At 43.2% G+C, this 26147-nt stretch overlaps 1 protein-coding gene across 1 annotated transcript in view; it reads right to left on the bottom strand.

Annotated features, from left to right (window-relative positions):
- Nucleotides 1–1159: 1159 nt before the first annotated feature.
- Nucleotides 1160–26147, bottom strand: part of CCDC186 (coiled-coil domain containing 186) — a 64566-nt gene continuing 39578 nt past the window's right edge. The window contains exons 5-10 of the mRNA XM_056532277.1: nt 9935–10063; nt 9369–9581; nt 7088–7207; nt 4685–4789; nt 2412–2510; nt 1160–1345 (exon numbers count right to left, since the gene is read on the bottom strand). Coding sequence (XP_056388252.1) covers nt 1160–1345; nt 2412–2510; nt 4685–4789; nt 7088–7207; nt 9369–9581; nt 9935–10063 — 852 coding nt within the window. The remainder of the gene's footprint in view (nt 1346–2411; nt 2511–4684; nt 4790–7087; nt 7208–9368; nt 9582–9934; nt 10064–26147) is intronic.

The raw sequence follows: 26147 nt of genomic DNA, 5'->3' as shown, positions 1-26147 counted from the left end.
TTTCTGTTGTCCATTCTTAGTGTGGCACACACAGACACACAATACAAAGACTAAGTGAACTTCTCTCCTTATTATCTGCTTTCAGGTGTGATTTTTATATTGTCCACACCTGTTACTTGCCCCAGGTGAGTATAAAGGAGCATCACATGCTTGAAACAATCTTATTTATCCAAAATTTTGAAAGGGGCCAATAATTTTGTCCGGCCCATTTTTGGAGTTTGGTGACATTGAGGGACATTTATCAATGTTTTCTTATGTATTCTTTTTTTTTTAGTAATTTTTTCCTTACTTTTTTTTTGCTTATGTGCGACGTATTTATCAACTGCTTTCAGCCTGTTGATAATTTTCTTTCACGTAAGCAATTTTTTCTTTTTTACTTTGGTTGTAGCTTTTTCTGCTCCATGTTTGAGCTGGAGTAAATTTAGTCAATTTTTAACCCTGTTGCGACTTTTTTTTTTTGCGCAGTTGCGACTGTCGCAGTTAATAAATACCTGACTACCCGTAGTCCATTTTAAAATTATTACTACGTAGTTAATTTTTGGAAAACTTTCTTTTCTCGCTTTCCAGTCAAAATGTTGCACGAAAAATCGCGTAGTCGCAGTTGCGACAATTTTGCCACAATTATAGTAAAGAAAACCTGACTAAACCCGTTGATAAATTTCCATAATTATGTCCAATTTGCTTTGTTTCCTCCCTTTTTTTTGGTTTAGTTCCAATACACACAAAGGGAATAAACATGTGTATAGCAAAACCTGTGTTACTGCAATCCTTTCCTGTGAGAAATACTTCAAGGGTGCCAACATTTACAGCCATGACTGTATATGTTATTTGTATTTATAAACCTAAAAACTGAAATAAGTAGCGATCCAGCCCCTGGGAGCCTGAGAGACACTCTGCACTGAAATAAATAAGATGGAGGTCCCCCACCCCTTATTCCAAAATCAATGTGTATGGGTCAATGGGTAAATACCCTCCTTATGAGGATGCCCCCCCCCCCTTTCCCAAGTGTTATGATCTACACCACTGAACCCCAAACTTTAGATTTTCTGTTGCAAAACTACAACTCCCAGCATGCCCTGATGGACTTGCTACTAACAGTCCGCTCACTGAGAGTTGTAGTTCTAACAGGTGGGGAAGCACAGGATGGGGGGGGGGGGGATTACTGATCTACAAGATGAAATTCCTTTAGTCCAACATCCAATGGCCCAGAAACTCCCACAGCACAGAACACACATATATGTAAGCTTGTCACGTCTACCTTTGTTCGCAACGTGCGGAGCTCGTCCATGCCTTCTGTGAACGTTCGCTTCAGGTCGTCCAGTTCCTTCATTTTAGCATGATGAACCTTAGGGTCATGTACAAATAAACAAGAATAAAATAAGACTCCTTGAATACAAATGTATTTTGTCGTACAAGTCATCAACAATTTCAGTAAATTCTTTCCATCCATTAGCTGGAAGCTCATTGTGTGCACCCGACACAGCTGCAAGGTTTGTTACAGTGTATCAGAGAATCTGCACTAGTGTCAAATGCATACGGATAGGACAGGATATCGGCCTCTGAATGTAAACGATCCACAATCACATTCACTGACAGCAAGCAAATGGGGAACAATAGAAACTTAAAGGGGTATTCCAGGCAAAACCTTTTTTTTATATATCAACTGCCTCTGGAAAGTTAAACCGATTTGTAAATTACTTCTATTACAAAATCTTAATCCTTCCAATAGTTATTAGCTTCTGAAGTTGAGTTGTTGTTTTCTGTCTAACTGCTCTCTGATGACTCACGTCCCGGGAGCTGTGCAGTTCCTATGGGGATATTTTCCCATCATGCACAGCTCCCGGGACGTGACATCATCATTGAGCAGTTAGACAGAAAACTTCAGAAGCTAATAACTATTGGAAGGATTAAGATTTTTTTAATAGAAGTAATTTACAAATCTGTTTAACTTTCCGGATGCCAGTTGATATATAAAAAAAAAGTTTTTGCCTGGAATACCCCTTTAAGAACCGTTCATTGCCAAATAGTTTAAGATGCGTTATTTTGCTTATATAGCTCAGCATAGGCTATTAGAGAATAATGTAGAGGTTCTTGTGTATGCCTTGTGCTCACCTGTTTTGGCTGATGTGACAGGAACCGGGGGTTTTCAGCCATACTAATTGCAATTTCAATGCTGAAATGATTTCCTAATGCTGCCTGGTCATCAAGTTAGGCCGCTGGTGCTGGAGTTCAGCCAGGTAAACTTACTAGACTCAAGTTGAATGGGTTCGGTTCACACTATGTGCAGTTTTGATACATTTTTGTATTCAAAGTGCAGTTTTAGAGAATTATTGCTATCAAGCTGGGCTATGAAGCTGGGCTGCACCGATTATAATCATATGGGGGGGGCGGCCGCAGAAGCCCACGCTTACCTCCAAATGGTCGGTCTTTTCCTGCATCTGCTTCTGTAGTTCTACTTTGGTGACTCGCAGCTTTGCATCCAGTTCATTGGACTTAATTTCTTCAGACTCCTGGTGTCAGACAGAAGACATATTGTTAGAATAGTTGCTTCCCCTCCCCCCCCCATCCCTCCTCCATTCATAACAATATAACAAATTCTGTACAGCAGGTCCTCATCTTTACTGATTCTGAGTTAGGGTATGTTGACACTGCGGAATCCCGCGAGTAAAAGTCCGCACGGTGAACATTACCATCAGTGTGAATGGGTCTTCCGCGAGACCCGTTCACACTGCGGAATTTCCGGAATTAAATTGTTCCGCGCAAAGAAAGAACATGTTCATTCTGTGCGCGGAAGTCCGCGAGCACTGCATAGCCGTCAATGGTGACGGCGCAGTGCCGTGCGGTCCTACCGCCGCCGGCCAGTCTGAATCTCCGCTCGCTGAATTCTGCGAGCGGAGATTTCGTTCACACTCTGTAGTGTGAACATACCCTTATGGTTCTGATGCTCCAATCAATCCAGAGCAGCAATCACAATTCTGCTGGTTCCCTGAGAGTTTCAAGGCTTAGGACAGGGATTCCCAACCAGGCTGCCTCCAGGTGTTGCAAAACTACAACTCCCAGCATGCCTGGACAGCCGAAGGCTGTCCAGGCATGCTGGGAGTTGTAGTTTTGCAACATCTGGAGGTAGCAGTTCACCTTTAACCCCTTAACGACCATGGACGTGTATACACGTCCAATGGCCGTCACCGAGGTATGACGCGGGCTCCCGACTCGAGCCTGCGTCATACCGGCTGGCCCCCAGCTGATTCTTGCAGCTGGGGGCCGGCGTTAATAGCCGACATGCGGCGATCGCCGCGGCCGGCTGTTAACCCTTTAGATTGCCGCTGTCAAAGATGACAGCGGCGTCTAAAAGGTGCCTGTATCCAGTCCCTGGTGGTCCAGTGGGGTGGATCGCTCCCCCGCAGCGCGATCGCGGGGGAGCGATCCACTGCTGAGGTAGCCTGAGGGCTTACCTCCCCTCCTGTGTCGGCTCCGGCTCTCTGAATGATACAGCCTGGCAGGACCAGGCTTTATCAATCGAGCGCAGAGCACGCAGATGAATGGGATTGTATGTAATCCCATTCATCTGAATGAGGAATCAAATGATTCCTTCTAAAAGTCCCCTAAGGGGACTAAAAGTGTAAAAGAAAAAAAAAAAAGGTAAAAAAAAGTTTAACACACACACACACTAACCCCTTCCTTATTAAAAGTTTAAATCACCCCCCTTTTCCCAAATTCCATATAAATAATATATAAACATAATAACAATAAACATATGTGGTATCGTCGTGTGCGTAAATGTCCGAACTATAAAAATATATCAATTAAACCGCACGGTCAATGGCGTACGCGCAAAAAAATTCCAAAGTCCAAAATAGGGTATTTTTGGTCATGAAATATCATGAAAAAGTGAATAAAAAGCGATCAAAAAGTCCGATCCATACAAAAATGGTACCGATAAAAACTTCAGATCACGTCGCAAAAAATGAGCCCTCATACCGCCCCATATGCAGAAAAATAAAAAAGTTATAGGGGTCAGAAAATGACAATTTTAAACGTATAAATTTTCCTGCATGAAGTTATGATTTTTTTCCAGAAGTTCGACAAAATCACCTATATAAGTAGGGTATCATTTTAACCGTATGGACCTACAGAATACATATCAGGTGTCATTTTTACCGAAAAATGTACTGCGTAGAAACGGAAGCCCCCAAAAGTTACAAAATGGCATTTTTTCTTCAATTTTGTCGCACAATGATATTTTTTTTTCCGTTTTGCCGTAGATTTTTGGGTAAAATGACTGATGTCACTGCACAGTAGAATTGGTGGCGCAAAAAATAAGCCATCATATTGATTTTTAGGTGCAAAATTGAAAGGGTTATGATTTTTAAAAAGGGGAGGAGGAAAAAATGAAAGTGCAAAAACGGAAAAACCTGTGGTCCTTAAGGGGTTAAGGCCGGTTTAAAAAACAGATATGGTCAGAAAATAAGCCGACAGGAGTCACTGGCTTAAAAAAAAAAAAAAAAATGGCTCATTGAAACAAATGGGGTACAGCCTGGGTCTGGCAGGAAAAGGTTTTGAAATGTTCCCACCAGATCAGGCTGGGGGATGCACAAAACTAGATGTGACTGCGCCCCATAGGCGATACTATAGATACAGGAGGATACTGTACAGACATTATTATAACCAGATGGAGAGTCCTTGCCTGATACGTTTTTATCATTTCCTGGCAGTTCCTGCGGATCTGCTCGGCCTCTTCCTTGGCTTGGTTTAATCTGGCCGTCGTATCCCGAAGTTTGTCTTTGGTTTCCTGTCGAGCAAGGGGAAAAAACAAAAAACAAAAACAACATTAAAATGTATCTGAAACAAGTGAACAACTACAAGTTAAAGTATAATTGCAGCGTTGCTCTCCAAAGTTTGGCTTGGTAAGATGCGGAGGTAACAGTACTGCGATCCGAAAAGTTCCACGCGTGAGTCCTATCGATTTTAAATTCTCTTTAACAATCGGGGGGGGGGGGGGGTAAAAGGATCTACAGAGAAAGTGGCACAGGCAATAAAAACTGATGTCCTAGGGCAGCGTTTCCAAAGTAGGATGCCTCCAGCTGTTGCAAAACTACAACTCCCAGCATGCCCGGACAGCCAACGGCTGTCCGGGCATGCTGGAAGTTGTAGTTTTGCAACAGCTGGAGGCACCCTGGTTTGGAAACACTGCCCAAGAGGGAGGGGTGCTTTCTAATAAAATAACTTTCTAATAAAATAACTCTCTAGGAAGCACCATCACTGATTTGGGGGTGTCCTCAATCCCCAACTAATGTCTAGAATGAAAGGGCTCCATCCTTATTAAATTTAGAAACCCTTAAAAGGGGTACTCCACTGGAAAACATTTATTATTATTTTTTAATTTATTTTTTTTAATCAACTGGTGCCAGAAAGTTATACAGATTTGTAAATGACCTCTATTTAAAAATCTTAATCCTTCCAGTACTTATCAGTTGCTGTACGTTCCAGAGGAAGTTCTTTCCTTTTTTGAATTTCCTTTCTGCCTGACCACAGTGCTCTCTGCTGACACCTCTGTCCATTTTAGGAACTGTCCAGCGTAGAAGCAAATCCCCATAGAAAATCTCTCCTGCTCTGGACAATTCCTGACATAGACAGAGGTGTCAGCAGGAGAGCACTGTGGTCAGACAAAAGAAATTCCAAAAGAAAAGAACTTCCTTTGAAGCATACAGCAACTGATAAGTACTGGAAGGATTAAGATTTTTTTAATTGAAGTAATTTTCAAATATGTTTAAACTTGGCACCGGTTGATTTAAAAAATAAATAAAAAATAAAAATGTTTTCCAGGGCAGTACCCTGGAAGTAATTTGTAAATTACTTCTATTAAAAAAAATCCTAATCCTTCAAGTACTTATTAGCTGCTGAATACTACAGAGGAAATTATTTTCTTTTTGCAACACAGAGCTCTCTGCTGAATAACGAGCACAGTGCTCTCTGCTGACATATATGGAAAGACATTGGCTATAGGCTTTTGAAATAATAGTATTAATAGTATTAAGTCAGCTTTTCAGGTGGGATGTCAGCACACATCCAGTCAAGCAGAGGTCTAATCTTACTGACTAGGAGCCATCAGGGTCATGACGCGACATTTTGGGGGAGCTCCCCCTTACTCTGCTGACATCTCTGTCCATTTTAAGAACTGTCCAGAGTAGGAGAAAATCCCCATAGAAAACAAATGCTGCTCTGGAAAGTTCCTAAAATGGACAGAGATGTCAGCAGAGAGCACTGTGCTTGTGATGTCAGCAGAGAGCTCTGTGTTCCAAAAAGAAAATAATTTCCTCTGTAGTAGTCAGCAGTAGAGATGAGCGAACTTACAGTAAATTTGATTCGTCACAAACTTCTCGGCTCGGCAGTTGATGACTTTTCCTGCATAAATTAGTTCAGCTTTCAGGTGTTCCGGTGGGCTGGAAAAGATGGATACAGTCCTAGGAAAGAGTCTCCTAGGACTGTATCCACCTTTTCCAGCCCACGGGAGCACCTGAAAGCTGAACTAATTTATGCAGGATAAGTCAGCAGCAATAAGTACTGGAAGGATTAAGATTTTTTTTTTTAATAGAAGTAATTTACAAATCTGTTTAACTTTCTGGCACCAGTTGATTTAAAAAAAAAAAAAAAAAAAAAAAAAAAAAGCTTTCCACCCCTTTAAGAGTTTCTTCTGCACAGCGTAGCAATGTCTGGTCTATATGGTCGGGGAATGGTCCAGATTTATCACAGTGAATCAAGCTGTTGATGAATTTGTTGAACCTATAAGTTCAGACCAGCATTTTCCAACCATTGTGCCTCTAGCTGCTGGGAAACTACAACACTACAACTCCCAGAATGCCCCAACAGTCAAAGGCATGGAGCGGTCTCTTCTAGCTCCATCCTCACCGGAGACTGCTTTACTATAACATGGATCTCAATAGTCACATATCCACAAACCAAACCAGGCGGGATGTACGTATTGATGTGTATGATGACCTATGGATCCACACTAGGTCTCCACAACACCTCAGGACAATGTTTAGTGCCATATGAGTGTATATAATAGTGCACATGGACGGCCACTAACCTTGTGCGAGTCCAGCTCCGTCTTTAACTTGTTATGAGCCCACTTCACTTTGATGGCGTAAGAATTCACCTCTTCCTTCAGCTTCTCGATATCGCGACTCTGCCGACTGGTCTCATTCTCCTGGATTAAAGAAGAAAATACGGGATGAGACAAGAGGAAAGGGAACCTGTTACTATGAAAATGACAGCTAATCCATCAGCTTTATGTTATAAAGAGGAGGGGAGCAGATTGATGTGTGTGGGGAGGAATTCTGTATAACTTCTGATTGAAACCCCTTTCTAGTGCTCTGATTGTGTCACAGAATGATAGGACCTCCCACACTTCTCCTTCCCCCCTTCTCCTTTCCCCCCCCCTTTCCCCCCCCCTCTCCCCCCCCTCCTTCCACCTTCTCCTTCCCCCCCCCCCTTCCACACTTCTCCTCCCCCCCCTTCCACACTTCTCCTCCCCCCCCCCTTCCACACTTCTCCTCCCCCCCCCCCCCTTCCACACTTCTCCTCCCCCCCCCCTTCCACACTTCTCCTCCCCCCCCCTTCCACACTTCTCCTCCCCCCCCCCCATTCCACACTTCTCCTCCCCCCCCTTCCCACACTTCTCCTCCTCCCCCCCATTCCACACTTCTTCCCCCCCTCCCTCTTCCACACTTCATCTTCCCCCCCTCCCTCTTCCACACTTCTCCTTCCCCCCCTCCCTCTTCCACACTTCTCCTTCCCCCCCCCCTTCCACACTTCTCCTCCCCCCCTTCCACACTTCTCCTCCCCCCCCCTTCCACACTTCTCCTCCTCCCCCTTCCACACTTCTCCTCCTCCCCCTTCCACACTTCTCCTCCTCCCCCTTCCACACTTCTCCTCCTCCCCCTTCCACACTTCTCCTCCTCCCCCCCATTCCACACTTCTCCTCCCCCCCCTTCCACACTTCTCCTCCCCCCCCTTCCACACTTCTCCTCCCCCCCCTTCCACACTTCTCCTCCCCCCCCTTCCACACTTCTTCTTCCCCCCCTCCCTCTTCCACACTTCTCCTTCCCCCCCTCCTCCACACTTCTCCTTCCCCCCTCCCTCTTCCACACTTCTCCTTCCCCCCTCCCTCTTCCACACTTCTCCTTCCCCCCCTCCCCCACACTTCTCCTTCCCCCCTCCCTCTTCCACACTTCTCCTTCCCCCCTCCCTCTGCCACACTTCTCCTTCCCCCCCCTCCCTCTTCCACACTTCTCCTTCCCCCCCCCTCCCTCTTCCACACTTCTCCTTCCCCCCCTCCCTCTTCCACACTTCTCCTTCCCCCCCTCCCTCTTCCACACTTCTCCTTCCCCCCCCTCCCTCTTCCACACTTCTCCTTCCCCCCTCCCTCTTCCACACTTCTCCTTCCCCCCCTCCCTCTTCCACACTTCTCCTTCCCCCCCTCCCTCTTCCACACTTCTCCTTCCCCCCCTCCCTCTTCCACACTTCTCCTTCCCCCCCTCCCTCTTCCACACTTCTCCTTCCCCCCCCCCTCCCTCTCCCCTTCCATCCCCCTTTCAGACACCTCCACCCCCCTCTTACACATTTCCCCCCCCCCACTCTTCCAGAGCCTTCCGCCCCCCCCCCTCGTCCAGAGCCTTACGTCCCCCGCGTCCAGACCTCCCCGACCCCCCACCCTCTCCCACAATCCCCCACCTTCTCCCACACTTCTCCATCCCCCTCTTCCACAACCTACCATCCCCCCTTTCCAGACACCTCCACCCCCCTCTTCCACATTCCCCACCCCCCACTCTTCTAGAGCCTTCCGCCCCCCCTCATACAGAGCCTTACACCCCCCCTTCCAGACCCCTCTGCCCCCTCCTTTCTCTTCCAGACCCCTTTGTCCCCCCCCCCCCCCCCCTCTCTTCCAGACCCACCATACAATTAAGGTAGTCTAACCAAATTTGGCAGGTTCATCCAACTCTACTTTTAGGTGTATGGTCACCATAACCGATTGGCTGCAATAGTTCCCACCCCGTAGCCTTAATCCATAAAATAGAAAGGGGTGCAGGTTTGTCCATAATGTTCAGCGCCTGCTTCCTTTCCATGGAGACACTAAGTACCTACAAGACCGAGCCCCCAACGATCCTACTAAAGGGCAAATAAATCCATAATCTGGCTCAGATTTATCAGCTGTGATTGGTTGTTATGGGCAAAAACAGACAGAATTGGTTCTGGGCAATTTATTTCAATTCTAACACAACACCCACAGAGGTGAATGATGGGTTAAAACGTGAGGTGTCCAGACGTCAGGTGTGACCAGGGCCTTACGTTTATGACCGGCCGCTTACCTTGGCCTCGTGCAGCTGATGCAGTCGCCCTTTTTCCTGAGTTAGAATCTTGATCCTGGCGCTGTTCTTCTCGATCTCCTTGTTGGCTTCTCGCAGCTTGCGCTCCAGAACCTCCTTCTCCTTACGAAGATCCAGAGATTCCTTCTCGCCCCTCACGTACTTCATGACCATCGCCTCCTTCTCTTGTCGGGCCTCCTCGCACTTTTTATTTGCCTGAAGATAAGCACAGAGAAAAAAATAAAATTAAAATAATGCTACATGACAGACAGACTAGGGCCACCTAAAACATTAGAATGAATGGCTGACATGTAATACCAAATTTCTCCACTAGTGGCCATTGCAGGAGATATGACTATAGCTGCCATGTTATAGGTTGCAAAGACAGGACAAACCCTTCAACTCAGTGGTCTAACAATTGTAGACCTCCAGGTGTTGCAAAACTACAACTCCCAGCATGCTGGGAGTTGTAGTTTTGCAACATCTGGAGATCCACAGTTTGTAGACCACTTTTCTAAGTCAATACACATGCATTTACAGTGTATCATGGAGTCTCCTGGGGCTGTTACCTGCTCCGTCCTCATAGCCAACTCCTTATGTAGATGCTGGATGGTGTTTCTGGAAGTCGCATCTTGTGCAATCAGTCTGTCTTTCGCCATTTTGAGTTCTCGGGTGAATTCTTCAATCCTTCCTTCAAGCTGGAAGAAAAATAGGAAATGTTAATATCCAAATTACCAACATTATTAACAAATAATCCATTAATGAACTGATCCCGAGTTATATCCTGTATTATACTCCAGAGCTGTACTCACTATTCTGCTGGTGAGATCACTGTGTACATACATTACATTACTTATCCTGTACTGATCCCGAGTTATATCCTGTATTATACTCCAGAGCTGTACTCACTATTCTGCTGGTGAGGTCACTGTGTACATACATTACATTACTTATCCTGTACTGATCCCGAGTTATATCCTGTATTATACTCCAGAGCTGTACTCACTATTCTGCTGGTGAGGTCACTGTGTACATACATTACATTACTTATCCTGTACTGATCCTGAGTTATATCCTGTATTATACTCCAGAGCTGTACTCAATATTCTGCTGGTGAGGTCACTGTGTACATACATTACATTACTTATCCTGTACTGATCCTGAGTTATATCCTGTATTATACTCCAGAGCTGTACTCACTATTCTGCTGGTGAGGTCACTGTGTACATACATTACATTACTTATCCTGTACTGATCCTGAGTTATATCCTGTATTATACCCCAGTGCTGTACTCACTATTCTGCTGGTGCGGTCACTGTGTACATACATTACATTATTTATCCTGTACTGATCCTGAGTTATATCCTGTATTATACTCCAGAGCTGTACTCACTATTCTGCTGGTGAGATCACTGTGTACATACATTACATTACTTATCCTGTACTGATCCCGAGTTATATCCTGTATTATACTCCAGAGCTGTACTCACTATTCTGCTGGTGAGGTCACTGTGTACATACATTACATTATTTATCCTGTACTGATCCTGAGTTATATCCTGTATTATACTCCAGAGCTGTACTCACTATTCTGCTGGTGAGGTCACTGTGTACATACAGTACTTATCCTGTACTGATCCTGAGTTATATCCTGTATTATACTCCAGAGCTGTACTCACTATTCTGCTGGTGAGGTCACTGTGTACATACATTACATTACTTATCCTGTACTGATCCTGAGTTATATCCTGTATTATACTCCAGAGCTGTACTCACTATTCTGCTAGTGAGGTCACTGTGTACACACATTACATTACTTATCTTGTACTGATCCTGAGTTATATCCTGTATTATACTCCAGAGCTGTACTCACTATTCTGCTGGTGGGGTCACTGTGTACAAACATTACATTACTTATCCTGTACTGATCCTGAGTTATATCCTGTATTATACTCCAGAGCTGTACTCACTATTCTGCTGGTGAGGTCACTGTGTACATACATTACATTACTTATCCTGTACTGATCCTGAGTTATATCCTGTATTATACTCCAGAGCTGTACTCACTATTCTGCTGGTGAGGTCACTGTGTACATACATTACATTACTTATCCTGTACTGATCCTGAGTTATATCCTGTATTATACTCCAGAGCTGTACTCAATATTCTGCTGGTGAGGTCACTGTGTACATACATTACATTACTTATCCTGTACTGATCCTGAGTTATATCCTGTATTATACTCCAGAGCTGTACTCACTATTCTGCTGGTGAGGTCACTGTGTACATACATTACATTACTTATCCTGTACTGATCCTGAGTTATATCCTGTATTATACCCCAGTGCTGTACTCACTATTCTGCTGGTGCGGTCACTGTGTACATACATTACATTATTTATCCTGTACTGATCCTGAGTTATATCCTGTATTATACTCCAGAGCTGTACTCACTATTCTGCTGGTGAGATCACTGTGTACATACATTACATTACTTATCCTGTACTGATCCCGAGTTATATCCTGTATTATACTCCAGAGCTGTACTCACTATTCTGCTGGTGAGGTCACTGTGTACATACATTACATTATTTATCCTGTACTGATCCTGAGTTATATCCTGTATTATACTCCAGAGCTGTACTCACTATTCTGCTGGTGAGGTCACTGTGTACATACAGTACTTATCCTGTACTGATCCTGAGTTATATCCTGTATTATACTCCAGAGCTGTACTCACTATTCTGCTGGTGAGGTCACTGTGTACATACATTACATTACTTATCCTGTACTGATCCTGAGTTATATCCTGTATTATACTCCAGAGCTGTACTCACTATTCTGCTGGTGAGGTCACTGTGTACATACATTACATTACTTATCCTGTACTGATCCTGAGTTATATCCTGTATTATACCCCAGTGCTGTACTCACTATTCTGCTGGTGCGGTCACTGTGTACATACATTACATTATTTATCCTGTACTGATCCTGAGTTATATCCTGTATTATACTCCAGAGCTGTACTCACTATTCTGCTGGTGAGATCACTGTGTACATACATTACATTACTTATCCTGTACTGATCCCGAGTTATATCCTGTATTATACTCCAGAGCTGTACTCACTATTCTGCTGGTGAGGTCACTGTGTACATACATTACATTATTTATCCTGTACTGATCCTGAGTTATATCCTGTATTATACTGCAGAGCTGTACTCACTATTCTGCTGGTGGAGACACTGGCCCTCATTTACTAAGAGTGGAGTGTTTATTCTGGAGTGATTTCAATATCACTCGTCTCTTTTTCAAGCTTATTTACTATTCTGTCGCACATTTGTTTTTTTTTATGTTGCACGTTTTTTTGTGTTGCACAAACTCTGAGCTAAAAAAATTAGTTGTATGAGTCAAAATGGTTTAGACTTGTTGGTTTAAAAATGTTTTCATGAATCAAAAGTATTCATGTGTTATTTTTCAAACATTACAACAATTATCATTGTTTATCAGCTTAGGTGATAAACTGATTTAAACCTAATTTTGCAAATGTGTTAAAAAAAAATAAAAATCACACAAGCATTAAATCTTTTATTCATAAAAGTGTTGAACTGTACAAAACATTTTCAGATTATAAAACAAGTTACTTTCACACAAAACACAATGGTTAACAGTCCCTTGTTAGAAATCGCTCCATTTTTGGAATTTCACTCGGTCTCTTGGCTCTCGGTTATTGTGTGAGGCAAACTCACACTTTTCTCCTCTTATACATTAATGGTGGGGGCTCCCCCGATCTGTGTCCTCTCTTATTCAGTAATGGTGGGGCTCCCTGATCTGTGTCCTCTCTTATTCAGTAATGGTGGGGCTCCCCTGATCTGTGTCCCATCTTATACATTAATGGTGGGGGCTCCCCCGATCTGTGTCCCCTCTTATTCAGTAATGGTGGGGCTCCCCCGATCTGTGTCCCATCTTATTCAGTAATGGTGGGGCTCCCTGATCTGTGTCCCCTCTTATTCAGTAATGTTGGGGCTCCCCTGATCTGTGTCCTCTCTTATTCAGTAATGTTGGGGCTCCCCTGATCTGTGTCCCCTCTTATTCAGTAATGGTGGGGCTCCCCGATCTGTGTCCCCTCTTATTCAGTAATGGTGGGGCTCCTCTGATCTGTGTCCCATCTTATTCAGTAATGGTGGGGCTCCCCTGATCTGTGTCCCCTCTTATTCAGTAATGTTGGGGCTCCCCTGATCTGTGTCCCCTCTTATTCAGTAATGGTGGGGCTCCCCTGATCTGTGTCCTCTCTTATTCAGTAATGGTGGGGCTCCCCTGATCTGTGTCCCCTCTTATTCAGTAATGTTGGGGCTCCCCTGATCTGTGTCCCCTCTTATTCAGTAATGTTGGGGCTCCCCTGATCTGTGTCCCCTCTTATTCAGTAATGGTGGGGGCTCCCCCGATCTGTGTCCTCTCTTATTCAGTAATGTTGGGGCTCCCCTGATCTGTGTCCCCTCTTATTCAGTAATGTTGGGGCTCCCCTGATCTGTGTCCCCTCTTATTCAGTAATGTTGGGGCTCCCCTGACCTGTGTCCCCTCTTATTCAGTAATGGTGGGGCTCCCCTGATCTGTGTCCTCTCTTATTCAGTAATGGTGGGGCTCCCCTGATCTGTGTCCCCTCTTATTCAGTAATGTTGGGGCTCCCCTGATCTGTGTCCCCTCTTATTCAGTAATGTTGGGGCTCCCCTGATCTGTGTCCCCTCTTATTCAGTAATGGTGGGGGCTCCCCCGATCTGTGTCCTCTCTTATTCAGTAATGTTGGGGCTCCCCTGATCTGTGTCCCCTCTTATTCAGTAATGTTGGGGCTCCCCTGATCTGTGTCCCCTCTTATTCAGTAATGTTGGGGCTCCCCTGACCTGTGTCCCCTCTTATTCAGTAATGTTGGGGCTCCCCTGACCTGTGTCCTCTCTTATTCAGTAATGGTGGGGCTCCCCTGATCTGTGTCCCCTCTTATTCAGTAATGTTGGGGCTCCCCGATCTGTGTCCTCTCTTATTCAGTATTGTTGGGGCTCCTCTGATGTTGTGAACACCCTGTGGCCCCTCAGGCTGTGTTCTTTCATCTTCGTCACTAAGTAAATATCTATGAGCGGGGACAGAACCTTTGAGGTTTCCTCGTACACAGGCAGGTGAGTCAAACCTGAAGACGTGACCTAAATACGGGAGCGGTGACGTCTATAGAACAAAAAACAATAAAAGATAAAAGCCATGAAAATGACGCCCGGTCACTGATCTGTTCTGTGTCTACATTTTCAGTGAAGGGTTAATATTATGTGATATGACATTGTCCAGGACAACTGGATTGGAAACAACCGGGCCAAAAAATAAAAATAAACATTATGGGGGAGATTTTTCATTGCCGTACTTGGGTCGGGTCCGCGCTGCTGCAGACCTCCGGCGTGCGTCCCCTGCGTCGTGCAGCGCATAGCAACGACGCAGGGGACGCACGCCGGAGGCCTGCAGCAGCGCGGACCCGACCCAGGTAATTATGCCACCGGGGATGGGGGGAGGCAACGGGGCAGCGGTGCCGGCAATGGGTGCCGCTGCCCCTTCTCTCCCCCTGGCTGTCGGCGCCGCTTCTCTCCCCCTGGCTATTGGCACCAGTACCGATAGTCAGGGGGACAGAACGGGCAGCGGCACCGATAGCCAGGGGGTGAGAAGGGCCAACAGCAGCGCTCTAGACCCCAGGAAAGGCAGGGGGAGAGAAGCGGGCAGCGACGGCCTCTCTCCCCCTGCCTTTCCTGGGGGTGTATCGGCGTATAACACGCACATAGACTTTAGGCTAAAAATTTTAGCCTAAAAAGTGCATGTTATACGCCGATAAATACGGTATACGTTTTCTAGGTCTTCCAGATGTCTTCATACGGTTATATGAGGATCAATGATGCAAATAATACAGATTAATATTTATAGAGGTCAAATAGAGAGATCACTGGGAATCCTGGAAAAATAGGAGCTGACCGCTGCTCACCGCCAATAATTTATTACTTTTTATACTGGTCGGACAACGCACACTAAAAACAGGGCTGTAAAGGGTCTGCAATACAATACTGATCTCTGTTTAGGACTCATTGCTGCCACTTCAGAACTCTCAGCGCTTTTTTGTCATCCATTTCTGGGGTATTTTGACGTATGTTTGGGGTCATTGTCCTGCTGGAAGACCCAAGATCTCAGATGTAAACCCAGCTTTCTGACACTGGACTGTACAGTGCGACCCAAAATCCGTTGGTAATCCTCAGATTTCATGATGTCTTGTACACATTCAAGGCCCCCAGTGCCAGAGGCAGCAAAACAACCCAAAACATCACTGACCTCCACCATATGTCACTGTAGGTACTGTGTTCTTTTCTTTGTAGGCCTCATTCCGTTTTTGGTATATATTTATATATGTATGTATGTTTCGACATCACTTCCAAATGGCTGGAGATATTTTGATGAAACTTTGCCATAGGTTACCTATATGTCAACTAAAAACAAAAACAGAAAACCCTAACCCACCCACTTGGTGTTAGTGTGGGGGACGGAATACGAGGCTACGGCGTGAAGACGGAATACGAGGCGGCGGCGTGAAGACGGAATACGAGGCGGCGGCGTGAAGACGGAATACGAGGCGGCGGCGTGAAGACGGAATACGAGGCGGCGGCGTGAAGACGGAATACGAGGCGGCGGCGTGAAGACGGAATACGAGGCGGCGGCGTGAAGACGGAATACGAGGCGGCGGCGTGAAGACGGAATACTAGAGCGTCACTGTTGCTTTTCCTCTCCCAGGTAGGTGGACCGAACACCACCAAGTACTCATCTAGTAGACATATAAAAAGGCAATAACACATCTGACTCACTGCTGAAATAGACCAGACAGGCTCATCCAGTCCTATGGAAATGAACCTTAGTCACCGTATAATAAAAAATTCTCTTATTTTCTAAGAGACATCACATTTTGTGTCCTCATTGTTTTCAAGATCTCTGCTTGCTGTCAACAAATAGAGGGAAAAAAATTGCTTAGAAATAGAAGCTAAAAGTTACAATTGTATCCAGTGCAGAAAATCCTCTGTGAGCTAAACACATCAGCTGCACAAAGAAAGAAGTTTGTTACAATGTATCACAATGCCGCTTAAAAAGTATCAAGGTGGTGTCCAGGTTGTTTATCTTGCATGACTAATTAGACCATTGCATTGCAAGTTGTGGGCCTCCAGCTGTTGCAAAACTACAACTCCAAGCATGCCCGGACAGCCGGTGGCTGTCCGGGCATGCTTGGAGTTATAGTTTTGCAACAGCTGGAGCAGCACTGGATAGGGAACAATGCTTTATAAATTTCTAACTTTTGCAGGATGGTGCGGATTATAGCCTATGATTAGAGATGAGCGAACTTACAGTAAATTCGATTCGTCACGAACTTCTCGGCTCGGCAGTTGATGGCTTTTCCTGCGTAAATTAGTTCAGCTTTCAGGTGCTCCGGTGGGCTGAAAAAGGTGGATACAGTCCTAGGAAAGAGTCTCCTAGGACTGTATCCACCTTTTCCAGCCCACGGGAGCACCTGAAGGCTGAACTAATTTATGCAGGATAAGACATCAACTGCCGAGCCGAGAAGTTCGTGACGAATCGAATTTACTGTAAGTTCGCTCATCTCTACCTATGATCTGTGTAGTTGTTTCCAGCATTCTCTGCGTGTTTCCTAGTGCCTTGCATTAGCCAATTTGGTTTCTAGTCAGTCATTGGCTGTCCGGGCATGCTGGGCATTGTAGTTTTGCAACAGCTGGAGAAACACTTTGTTAGGGAACAATGCTTTATAATACTTTCTAACTTTTACAGGAAAGTGCGGATTATTACTTATGCTCTGTGCAGTTGTTTCCAGTATTCTTTGTGTGTTTCCGAGTATCTCGTTTTAGTCAGTTTGGTTTTTAGTCACTATGGGCATGCTGGGAGTTGTAGTTTTGCAACAGCCGGAGAAGCACTGGTTAGGGAACAATGATTTATAAATTTCTAACTTTTGCAGGACAGTGCGGATTATAGCGTATGCTCTGTGTAGTTGTTTCCAGCATTCTCTTGCTTTTCCTAGTGCCTTGCTTTAGCCTATATGGTTTCTAGTCAACCATTCGCTGTCCGGGCATGCTGGGAGTTGTAGTTTTGAACAGTTTGGAAACCTAGGATCTAGACTGAAGTCGCTCTGTGGCCACAGTTAAGGCATTTCCCGCGCTCGCCATGTAACACGTGCAGTAGTTTCTTAATTACGGCTATTATCCGAGAATGAACCGGTCTGACGCCTCTATATTTAATTAAAAGACTCACTATAAAAATTAGAATGTGCGATGATCGTCAAATCCACCGCAGCGGTGAACTACACGGGTCAGGTTCTGTAAAGATCTGACCCAGTTATTACCTTACAAGAATTACTATAAAGAAAATACCAGTGGCTGCGGATACTTTAGGGTCACATTCCGCTACAGGGACACAGTTTTCTTCATCACACCAGAATTAAAGGAGTAGTCCAGTCCTGAAAAACGTATCCCCTATTCTAAGGATAGGGGATAAGTTTCAGATCGCGGGGGGGGGGGGGGTCCGACCGCTGGAGCCCCCCACGATCTCCTGTACAGGGCCCCGGCAGCCCAAAGCGAAGACCGCCATGCCCCCTCAATACAACACCATGGCAGAGCCAGAGATTGCCGAAGGCAGTGCTCCGGCTCTGCCATAGAGTTGTATTGAGGGGGTGTGTCAGCCGCCGCTTCGTGCGGTGGTAAACACGCCCCCTTCCCGCGGGCCCCGTACAGGAGCTCGCGAGGGGCCCCAGCAGTCGGTCCCCCCCCCGCGATCTGAAACTTATCCCCTATGAAGTGGTCCTGTTACCAGCAGCAGTTCCTGCAAGGCAGTGTTTTCCAAACATTGTGTCTCCAGCTGCTGCAAAACTACAACTCCCAGCATGCCCGGATAGCCTTCGGCTGTCCGGGCATGATGGGAGTTGTAGTTTTGCAACAGCTGGGGATGCAATTGCTGGCTTACACTGCTTTATAAATTGCTGTCTTTTGTCATATGGTGCGGACTATAGTGTATGCTCTGTGCAGTTGTTTACAGAATTCTCGGTGTCTTCCCTAACGCCTTGTTTAGTTTTTTTTTTAGTTTTTTTTTTTAGTCAGTCCGGGCATGCTGGGAGTTTTAGTTTTGAAACAGCTGGAGGTAATCTGGTTTTCAAACACTGCTTTATAGATTGCTGACTTTTGCAGTATGGTGCGGATTATAGCGTGTGCTCCGTGCAGCTGTTTGCAGCATTCTATGCGTGTTTCTCAGTGCCCTGTTGTAGTTAGTCTGTTGTAGTTAGTTTCGTTTCTAGTCAGTCCGGACATGCTGGGAGTTTTAGTTTTGAAACAGCTGGAGTTACTCTGGTTTGCAAACACTGCTTTATAGATTGCTGACTTTTGCAGTATGGTGCGGATTATAGCGTGTGCTCTGTGCAGCTGTTTGCAGCATTCTGTGTGTGTTTCTCAGTGCCCTGTTTTAGTTAGTTTCGTTTCTAGTCAGTCCGGGCATGCTGGGAGTTTTAGTTTTGCAAACAACTGGAAACACCCCAGTTGCAAAACAGTGCTTAATAAATTGCTGTCTTTTGCAGTATGGTGCGAATTATAGTACTAGCTCTGTGCAGTTGTTTGAGCATTCTTTGAGTGTTTGCTAGTGCCTTGCTCAAGGCAGTTTTGTGTCTAGTCTGTCCACACGTACTGAGAGTTGTAGATGTGCAAAAGCTGGAACCACCCTAGTTAAAAACCACTGCTTTATATGTTGCTGACTTTGGCAGTATGGTGCGGATTATAGTGCATGCTCTGTGTAGTTGTTTCCAGCATTTTCTGTGTGTTTCTTAGTGCCTTGTTCTAATCAGTTTTTCTTACTAGTTAGTCCGGGCATGCTGGGAGGTATAGTTTTACAGCAGCCGGATAAGCATTAGTTGGTGAACACTGCTTTATGTTTTGCTGGCTTCCACAGTATGGTGCGAATTATAGTCTATGCTCTGTGTAGTTGTTTCCAGCATTCTCTTTGTGTTTTCTAGCGCCTTGTTGTAGTCCGTTTTGTTTCTAGTCAGTCCGGGAATGCTGGGAGTTGTAGATTTCCAACAGCTGGAGGCACACTGGTGGGAAAGCACTGGTTTAATTCCACAATAGACACCTAAACCCTTATCGAATCTTGTGAATAAATCTAATACAGTGATCCATCAACTTACAATGGCCTCAACATACAATAGTTTCAACATACAATGGTCTTTTCTGGACCATTGTTATTGAAACCAGGCTCAACATACAATGCTACGGACAGTCCAGATCTGTGAAACGTGTCAATGGCTGGAGGGACTGACCAATCAGAATGGACATTTTACTGGTAAATCACCTGTATTACTTAAGTACATGCACTGAATGGCCGTGTAGCGCCCCCTACAGTACAGGGTGGTACTACATGTTTTGTACTACTCTTTGGGCCAGGGTTAGCTGCTCCTTTGGACACCAAGTAAGGGCGGCTCCATTTGGGACACTGTGTGTACTGTATAGGACCCTGAAGACGCTCCTGTCCTCTACATAAACCATTGTTTCCCAACCAGGGTGCCTCCAGCTGTTGCAAAACTACAACTCCCAGCATGCCCGGACAGCCAATGGCTGTCCGGGCATGCTGGGAGTTGTAGTTTTGCAACAGCTGGAGGCACCCTGGTTGGGAAACACTGACATAGACAGTGATTACAGCTCCCAGCAGATCTTTATTACTTTTATATGGAAGGATTTGCTTTATCTCTATTAGTTATCTACTTATTTTTCTTTAATTCTCACTTTTTCCTATTTTTGGATGACATTTTGGGGGCTTCAGAACCAATTACCAGGTTTCCATAGAGTTCTGGTCTCAACATACAATGGTTTCTACATACAATGGCCGTCCTGGAACCAATTAATATTGTAACTTGAGGGAGCACTGTATAGTGTATTTATCACAGCGGAGAGTTTGATGTATTTACATCCAGTCCAGACAATATCCATCCGGCAAACAACTCTTCTATCCAAATACATACAGTCCTAATGTATTAACAATATATGGGATGGGAGTCACAGTGTTTTACATCCTGAAAATGGTAAAAGCTCCAAACAAATTCCATTAGGAAGTTGCGAAACATTTTGCTGTATAGCGATTAAAGGGGTATTCCCCCCCCCCCCCCCCCCCCCCTAGACATCTTATCCCCTATCCAAAGGATAGGGGATAAGATGTCTGACTGCAGGGGTCCCGCCGCTGGGAACCCCAGCGATCTCTCCTGCAGCACCCCCTGTCTTCTGGTGCACATTGCGAACTTCGCTCCGTGCCCGATGACTGGCAACGCAGGGGCTGGAGACTCGTGATGTCACGGCCCCTCCCCCACATGACGCTGCGCCCCCACCCCCTCAATGCAAGTCTATGGCTGCCACGCCCCCTCCCATAGACTTACATTGAAGGGGGTCGGGCGTGACATCACGAGGGGGTAGGGACGTGACATAAACAGTCTCCGGCCCCTATCACTGCAGAGGCTTCAGGAGAGGGGGAAGCTGGGTGGTACGCAGTGTTTTCCAGCTTTTCCAGTGTCCTGAAGACCTTCAATAAAGCTCATACATACACACACAAACACAATATTAAAGGAGCATACGCCAAATTGCTATAAAAACAGTAAAAACCCAGGAACTTAATTTTCTCAAACTGGTCAGAGGTCCTCTAATTGTTTACAATAGAATTTAAAGGGGTATTCCAGGATTTTTTATTTTATTTGACTATGCTACAGGGGCTGTAAAGTTATTTCATAATATAGTGTCTGTACTAGGGATCGACAGATTATCGGTTTGGCCAATATTATCGGCAGATATTCACGATTATGGACGTTATCGGCAACTACCTTGCCGATAATCCGATAATGTCCCGCCGACCCCCGCCCCCTCCACACCGCCCCGGCCAGAGACCGCCGCTGCTCCATTGCCTCCCCCATCCCCGGTTTTATAATTACCTGTTCCCGGGGCCCGCATTACTTCTGGCTCCTGTGTTACGCTGTGCGCTGCGCAATGACGAGTGACGTCCTCAACGCAACGTCACGGTCAGTGCGCACAGTGACAGCTCAGGACGCTGCCGGAGCCAGAAGTAATGCGGACCCCGGGAACAGGTAATTATAAAACCGGGGATGGGGGAGGCAGTGGGGCCGGGGGGGCGGTTGTGGTGCAGTGGGGCGGTGCAGTGTTGAGGGGGGCAGAGCGGGGGATAAATAGCCGATAACTTATACCAGAATATCGGTATAAGTTATTGGCTATCGGCCTTAACCTCCCAAGATGATATCGGTCAATCCCTAGTCTGTACCTGTGTGTGACGGTTTTCTCACAATTCTTTATTTTTACCAGCATACAAAATGACTGTTGTCTCAGATTTTTCCCAGGTTGCAATGCAGCAGAGACCTGACCTCACTAGTCAGCTGATGACAGGGAGCCTGTCTGCTTCAATGGGTGGAGCGATCGCTTGGTGGGGGAGAGATCAATCTGCAACTAATGCAACAGCTGTAGGCAGCCTGATTGAAAACCACAGGTCTTTTGAATGGATGCAGCTCATTTATTTTTCAATGGGTGGGGTGGCTGATGTGTAGGAGGGAGGAAATGGAATTATGGGATTTGTAGGCAAAAAAAGATAACTCAAACAGGAAATACCAGTTCACAAACAGCTAGCCACAGTATTATGGTAATCTTATGACATTTAGCCCCAAGACAAGTGCAGATCCTATGCACGTCCATTACTGTCTGCCAGGTACGTACTAAAATAACCTTATGGTGGGGAACCCCATTAATACATGTGTGAAGAGAACAAACAGGGAAGACCACGAAAAATCCTCTTCACTCAGACATACCAGGAACACTCAGGTGACCGGTGTCTAATGTCTATGTTCAACCTTTGTCTATTTAACCAGGTTCTCAAATAAATATTTTCTTTTATTGCTTTTTCAAAGAAACCGAAACAAGAGATCAACCTAGAAAACTAGAACTATTGTTACACTGTCCCATAAATCATGTGAATTTAACTACTATAATACTGCCTCTATATACAAGAATATAACTACTATAATACTGCTCCCTATATACAAGAATATAACTACTATAATACTGCTCCCTATATACAAGAATATAACTACTATAATACTGCTCCTATATACAAAAATATAACTACTATAATACTGCCCCTATATACAAGAATATAACTACTATAATACTGCCTCTATATACAAGAATATAACTACTATAATACTGCCCCCTATATACAAGAATATAACTACTATAATACTGCACCCTATATACAAGAATATAACTACTATAATACTGCTCCTATATACAAAAATATAACTACTATAATACTGCCCCCTATATACAAGAATATAACTACTATAATACTGCTCCTATATACAAGAATATAACTACTATAATACTGCTCCTATATACAAGAATATAACTACTATAATACTGCCTCCTATATACAAGAATATAACTACTATAATACTGCCTCCTATATACAAGAATATAACTACTATAATACAGCTCCTATATACAAGAATATAACTACTATAATACTGCTCCTATATACAAGAATATAACTACTATAATACTGCTCCTATATACAAGAATATAACTACTATAATACTGCTCCTATATACAAGAATATAACTACTATAATACTGCCTCCTATACACAAGAATATAACTACTATAATACTGCCTCCTATATACAAGAATATAACTACTATAATACAGCTCCTATATACAAGAATATAACTACTATAATACTGCTCCTATATACAAGAATATAACTACTATAATACTGCTCCTATATACAAGAATATAACTACTATAATACTGCTCCTATATACAAGAATATAACTACTATAATACTGCTCCTATATACAAGAATATAACTACTATAATACAGCTCCTATATACAAGAATATAACTACTATAATACTGCTCCTATATACAAGAATATAACTACTATAATACTGCTCCTATATACAAGAATATAACTACTATAATACTGCTCCTATATACAAGAATATAACTACTATAATACTGCTCCTATACACAAGAATATAACTACTATAATACTGCTCCTATATACAAGAATATAACTACTATAATACTGCCCCTATATACAAGAATATAACTACTATAATACTGCTCCCTATATACAAGAATATAACTACTATAATACTGCTCCCTATATACAAGAATATAACTACTATAATACTGCTCTATATATACAAGAATATAACTACTATAATACTGCTCCCTATATACAAGAATATAACTACTATAATACTGCTCATATATACAAGAATATAACTACTGTAATACTGCTCCTATATACAAGAATATAACTACTATAATACTGCTCCTATATACAAGAATATAACTACTATAATACTGCTCCTATATACAAGAATATAACTACTATAATACTGCTCCTATATACAAGAATATAACTACTATAATACTGCCCCCTATGTACAAGAATATAACTACTATAATTAGCCACACTAGGGCCATTTCACTCCTAGCTGCCTCCCAGTCTGACTGGGAGAACATGGCAAGTGAGCCATTACACCTTGTTCACACTGGTGTGGTGTGGGGCGGCGTCCGTTGCTGCCGTGGCGCTGTGTCTGCGGGCGGGTGCGGCCGATAGACTGGTTTGAGAGGCATTGGGGCCGCTCTGCCAGTGGGTCGCTCCCCCCCCATGGGCACTTGTGTCGCGGCGGTGGTGGTGGTCGCCGCCCGGTGCTATGCCATTTTATGCTAGGGACGTTAGGGACCCACTCTGAATAGGTGGCCTTGACGTGGCGAGTGGGCTTGTACTTTTTGATCAAAAATGTATACTAACTACCTGTTAGTTTTTGATATTGTGCTGAGAAGCAATCAGATCATTATACAAGATTGTAGATGTGCGCTATGTCTGTATTCTACTCGAATTCATAACTACTATAATACTGCTCCTATATACAAGAATATAACTACTATAATACTGCTCCTATATACAAGAATATAACTTCTATAATACTGCTCCTATATACAAGAATGTAACTACTATAATACTGCTCCTATATACAAGAATATAACTACTATAATACTGCCTCCTATACACAAGAATATAACTACTATAATACTGCCTCCTATATACAAGAATATAACTACTATAATACAGCTCCTATATACAAGAATATAACTACTATAATACTGCTCCTATATACAAGAATATAACTACTATAATACTGCTCCTATATACAAGAATATAACTACTATAATACTGCTCCTATATACAAGAATATAACTACTATAATACAGCTCCTATATACAAGAATATAACTACTATAATACTGCTCCTATATACAAGAATATAACTACTATAATACTGCTCCTATATACAAGAATATAACTACTATAATACTGCTCCTATACACAAGAATATAACTACTATAATACTGCTCCTATATACAAGAATATAACTACTATAATACTGCCCCTATATACAAGAATATAACTACTATAATACTGCCCCTATATACAAGAATATAACTACTATAATACTGCTCCCTATATACAAGAATATAACTACTATAATACTGCTCCCTATATACAAGAATATAACTACTATAATACTGCTCCCTATATACAAGAATATAACTACTATAATACTGCTCTATATATACAAGAATATAACTACTATAATACTGCTCCCTATATACAAGAATATAACTACTATAATACTGCTCCCTATATACAAGAATATAACTACTATAATACTGCTCCCATATACAAGAATATAACTACTATAATACTGCTCCCATATACAAGAATATAACTATTATAATACTGCTCCTATATACACAAGAATATAACTACTATAATACTGCTCCTATATACAAGAATATAACTACTATAATACTGCTCCCTATGTACAAGAATATAACTACTATAATACTGCTCCTATATACAAGAATATAACTACTATAATACTGCCTCCTATATACAGGAATATAACTACTATAATACTGCTCCCTATGTACAAGAATATAACTACTATAATACTGCTCCTATATACAAGAATATAACTACTATAATACTGCCTCCTATATACAAGAATATAACTACTATAATACTGCCTCCTATATACAAGAATATAACTACTATAATACTGCTCCTATATACAAGAATATAACTACTATAATACTACTCCTATATACAAGAATATAACTACTATAATACTGCTCCCTATATACAAGAATATAACTACTATAATACTGCTCCCTATATACAAGAATATAACTACTATAATACTGCTCCCTATATCCAAGAATATAACTACTATAATACTGCTCCCTATATCCAATAATATAACTACTATAATACTGCCTCCTATATACAAGAATATAACTACTATAATACTGCTCTTATATACAAGAATATAACTACTATAATACTGCTCCTATATACAAGAATATAACTACTATAATACTGCTCCTATATACAATATAACTACTATAATGCTGCTCCCTATATACAAGAATATAACTACTATAATACTGCTCCTATATACAAGAATATATCTACTATAATACTGCTCCTATATACAAGAATATAACTACTATAATACTGCTCCTATATACAAGAATATAACTACTATAATACTGCTCCTATATACAAGAATATAACTACTATAATACTGCCTCCTATATACAAGAAT

The sequence above is a fragment of the Hyla sarda genome, chromosome 7 (assembly GCF_029499605.1).
Source record: "Hyla sarda isolate aHylSar1 chromosome 7, aHylSar1.hap1, whole genome shotgun sequence".
NCBI lineage: Eukaryota > Metazoa > Chordata > Amphibia > Anura > Hylidae > Hyla > Hyla sarda.
This window is presented reverse-complemented; position numbering and strand designations above follow the sequence as displayed.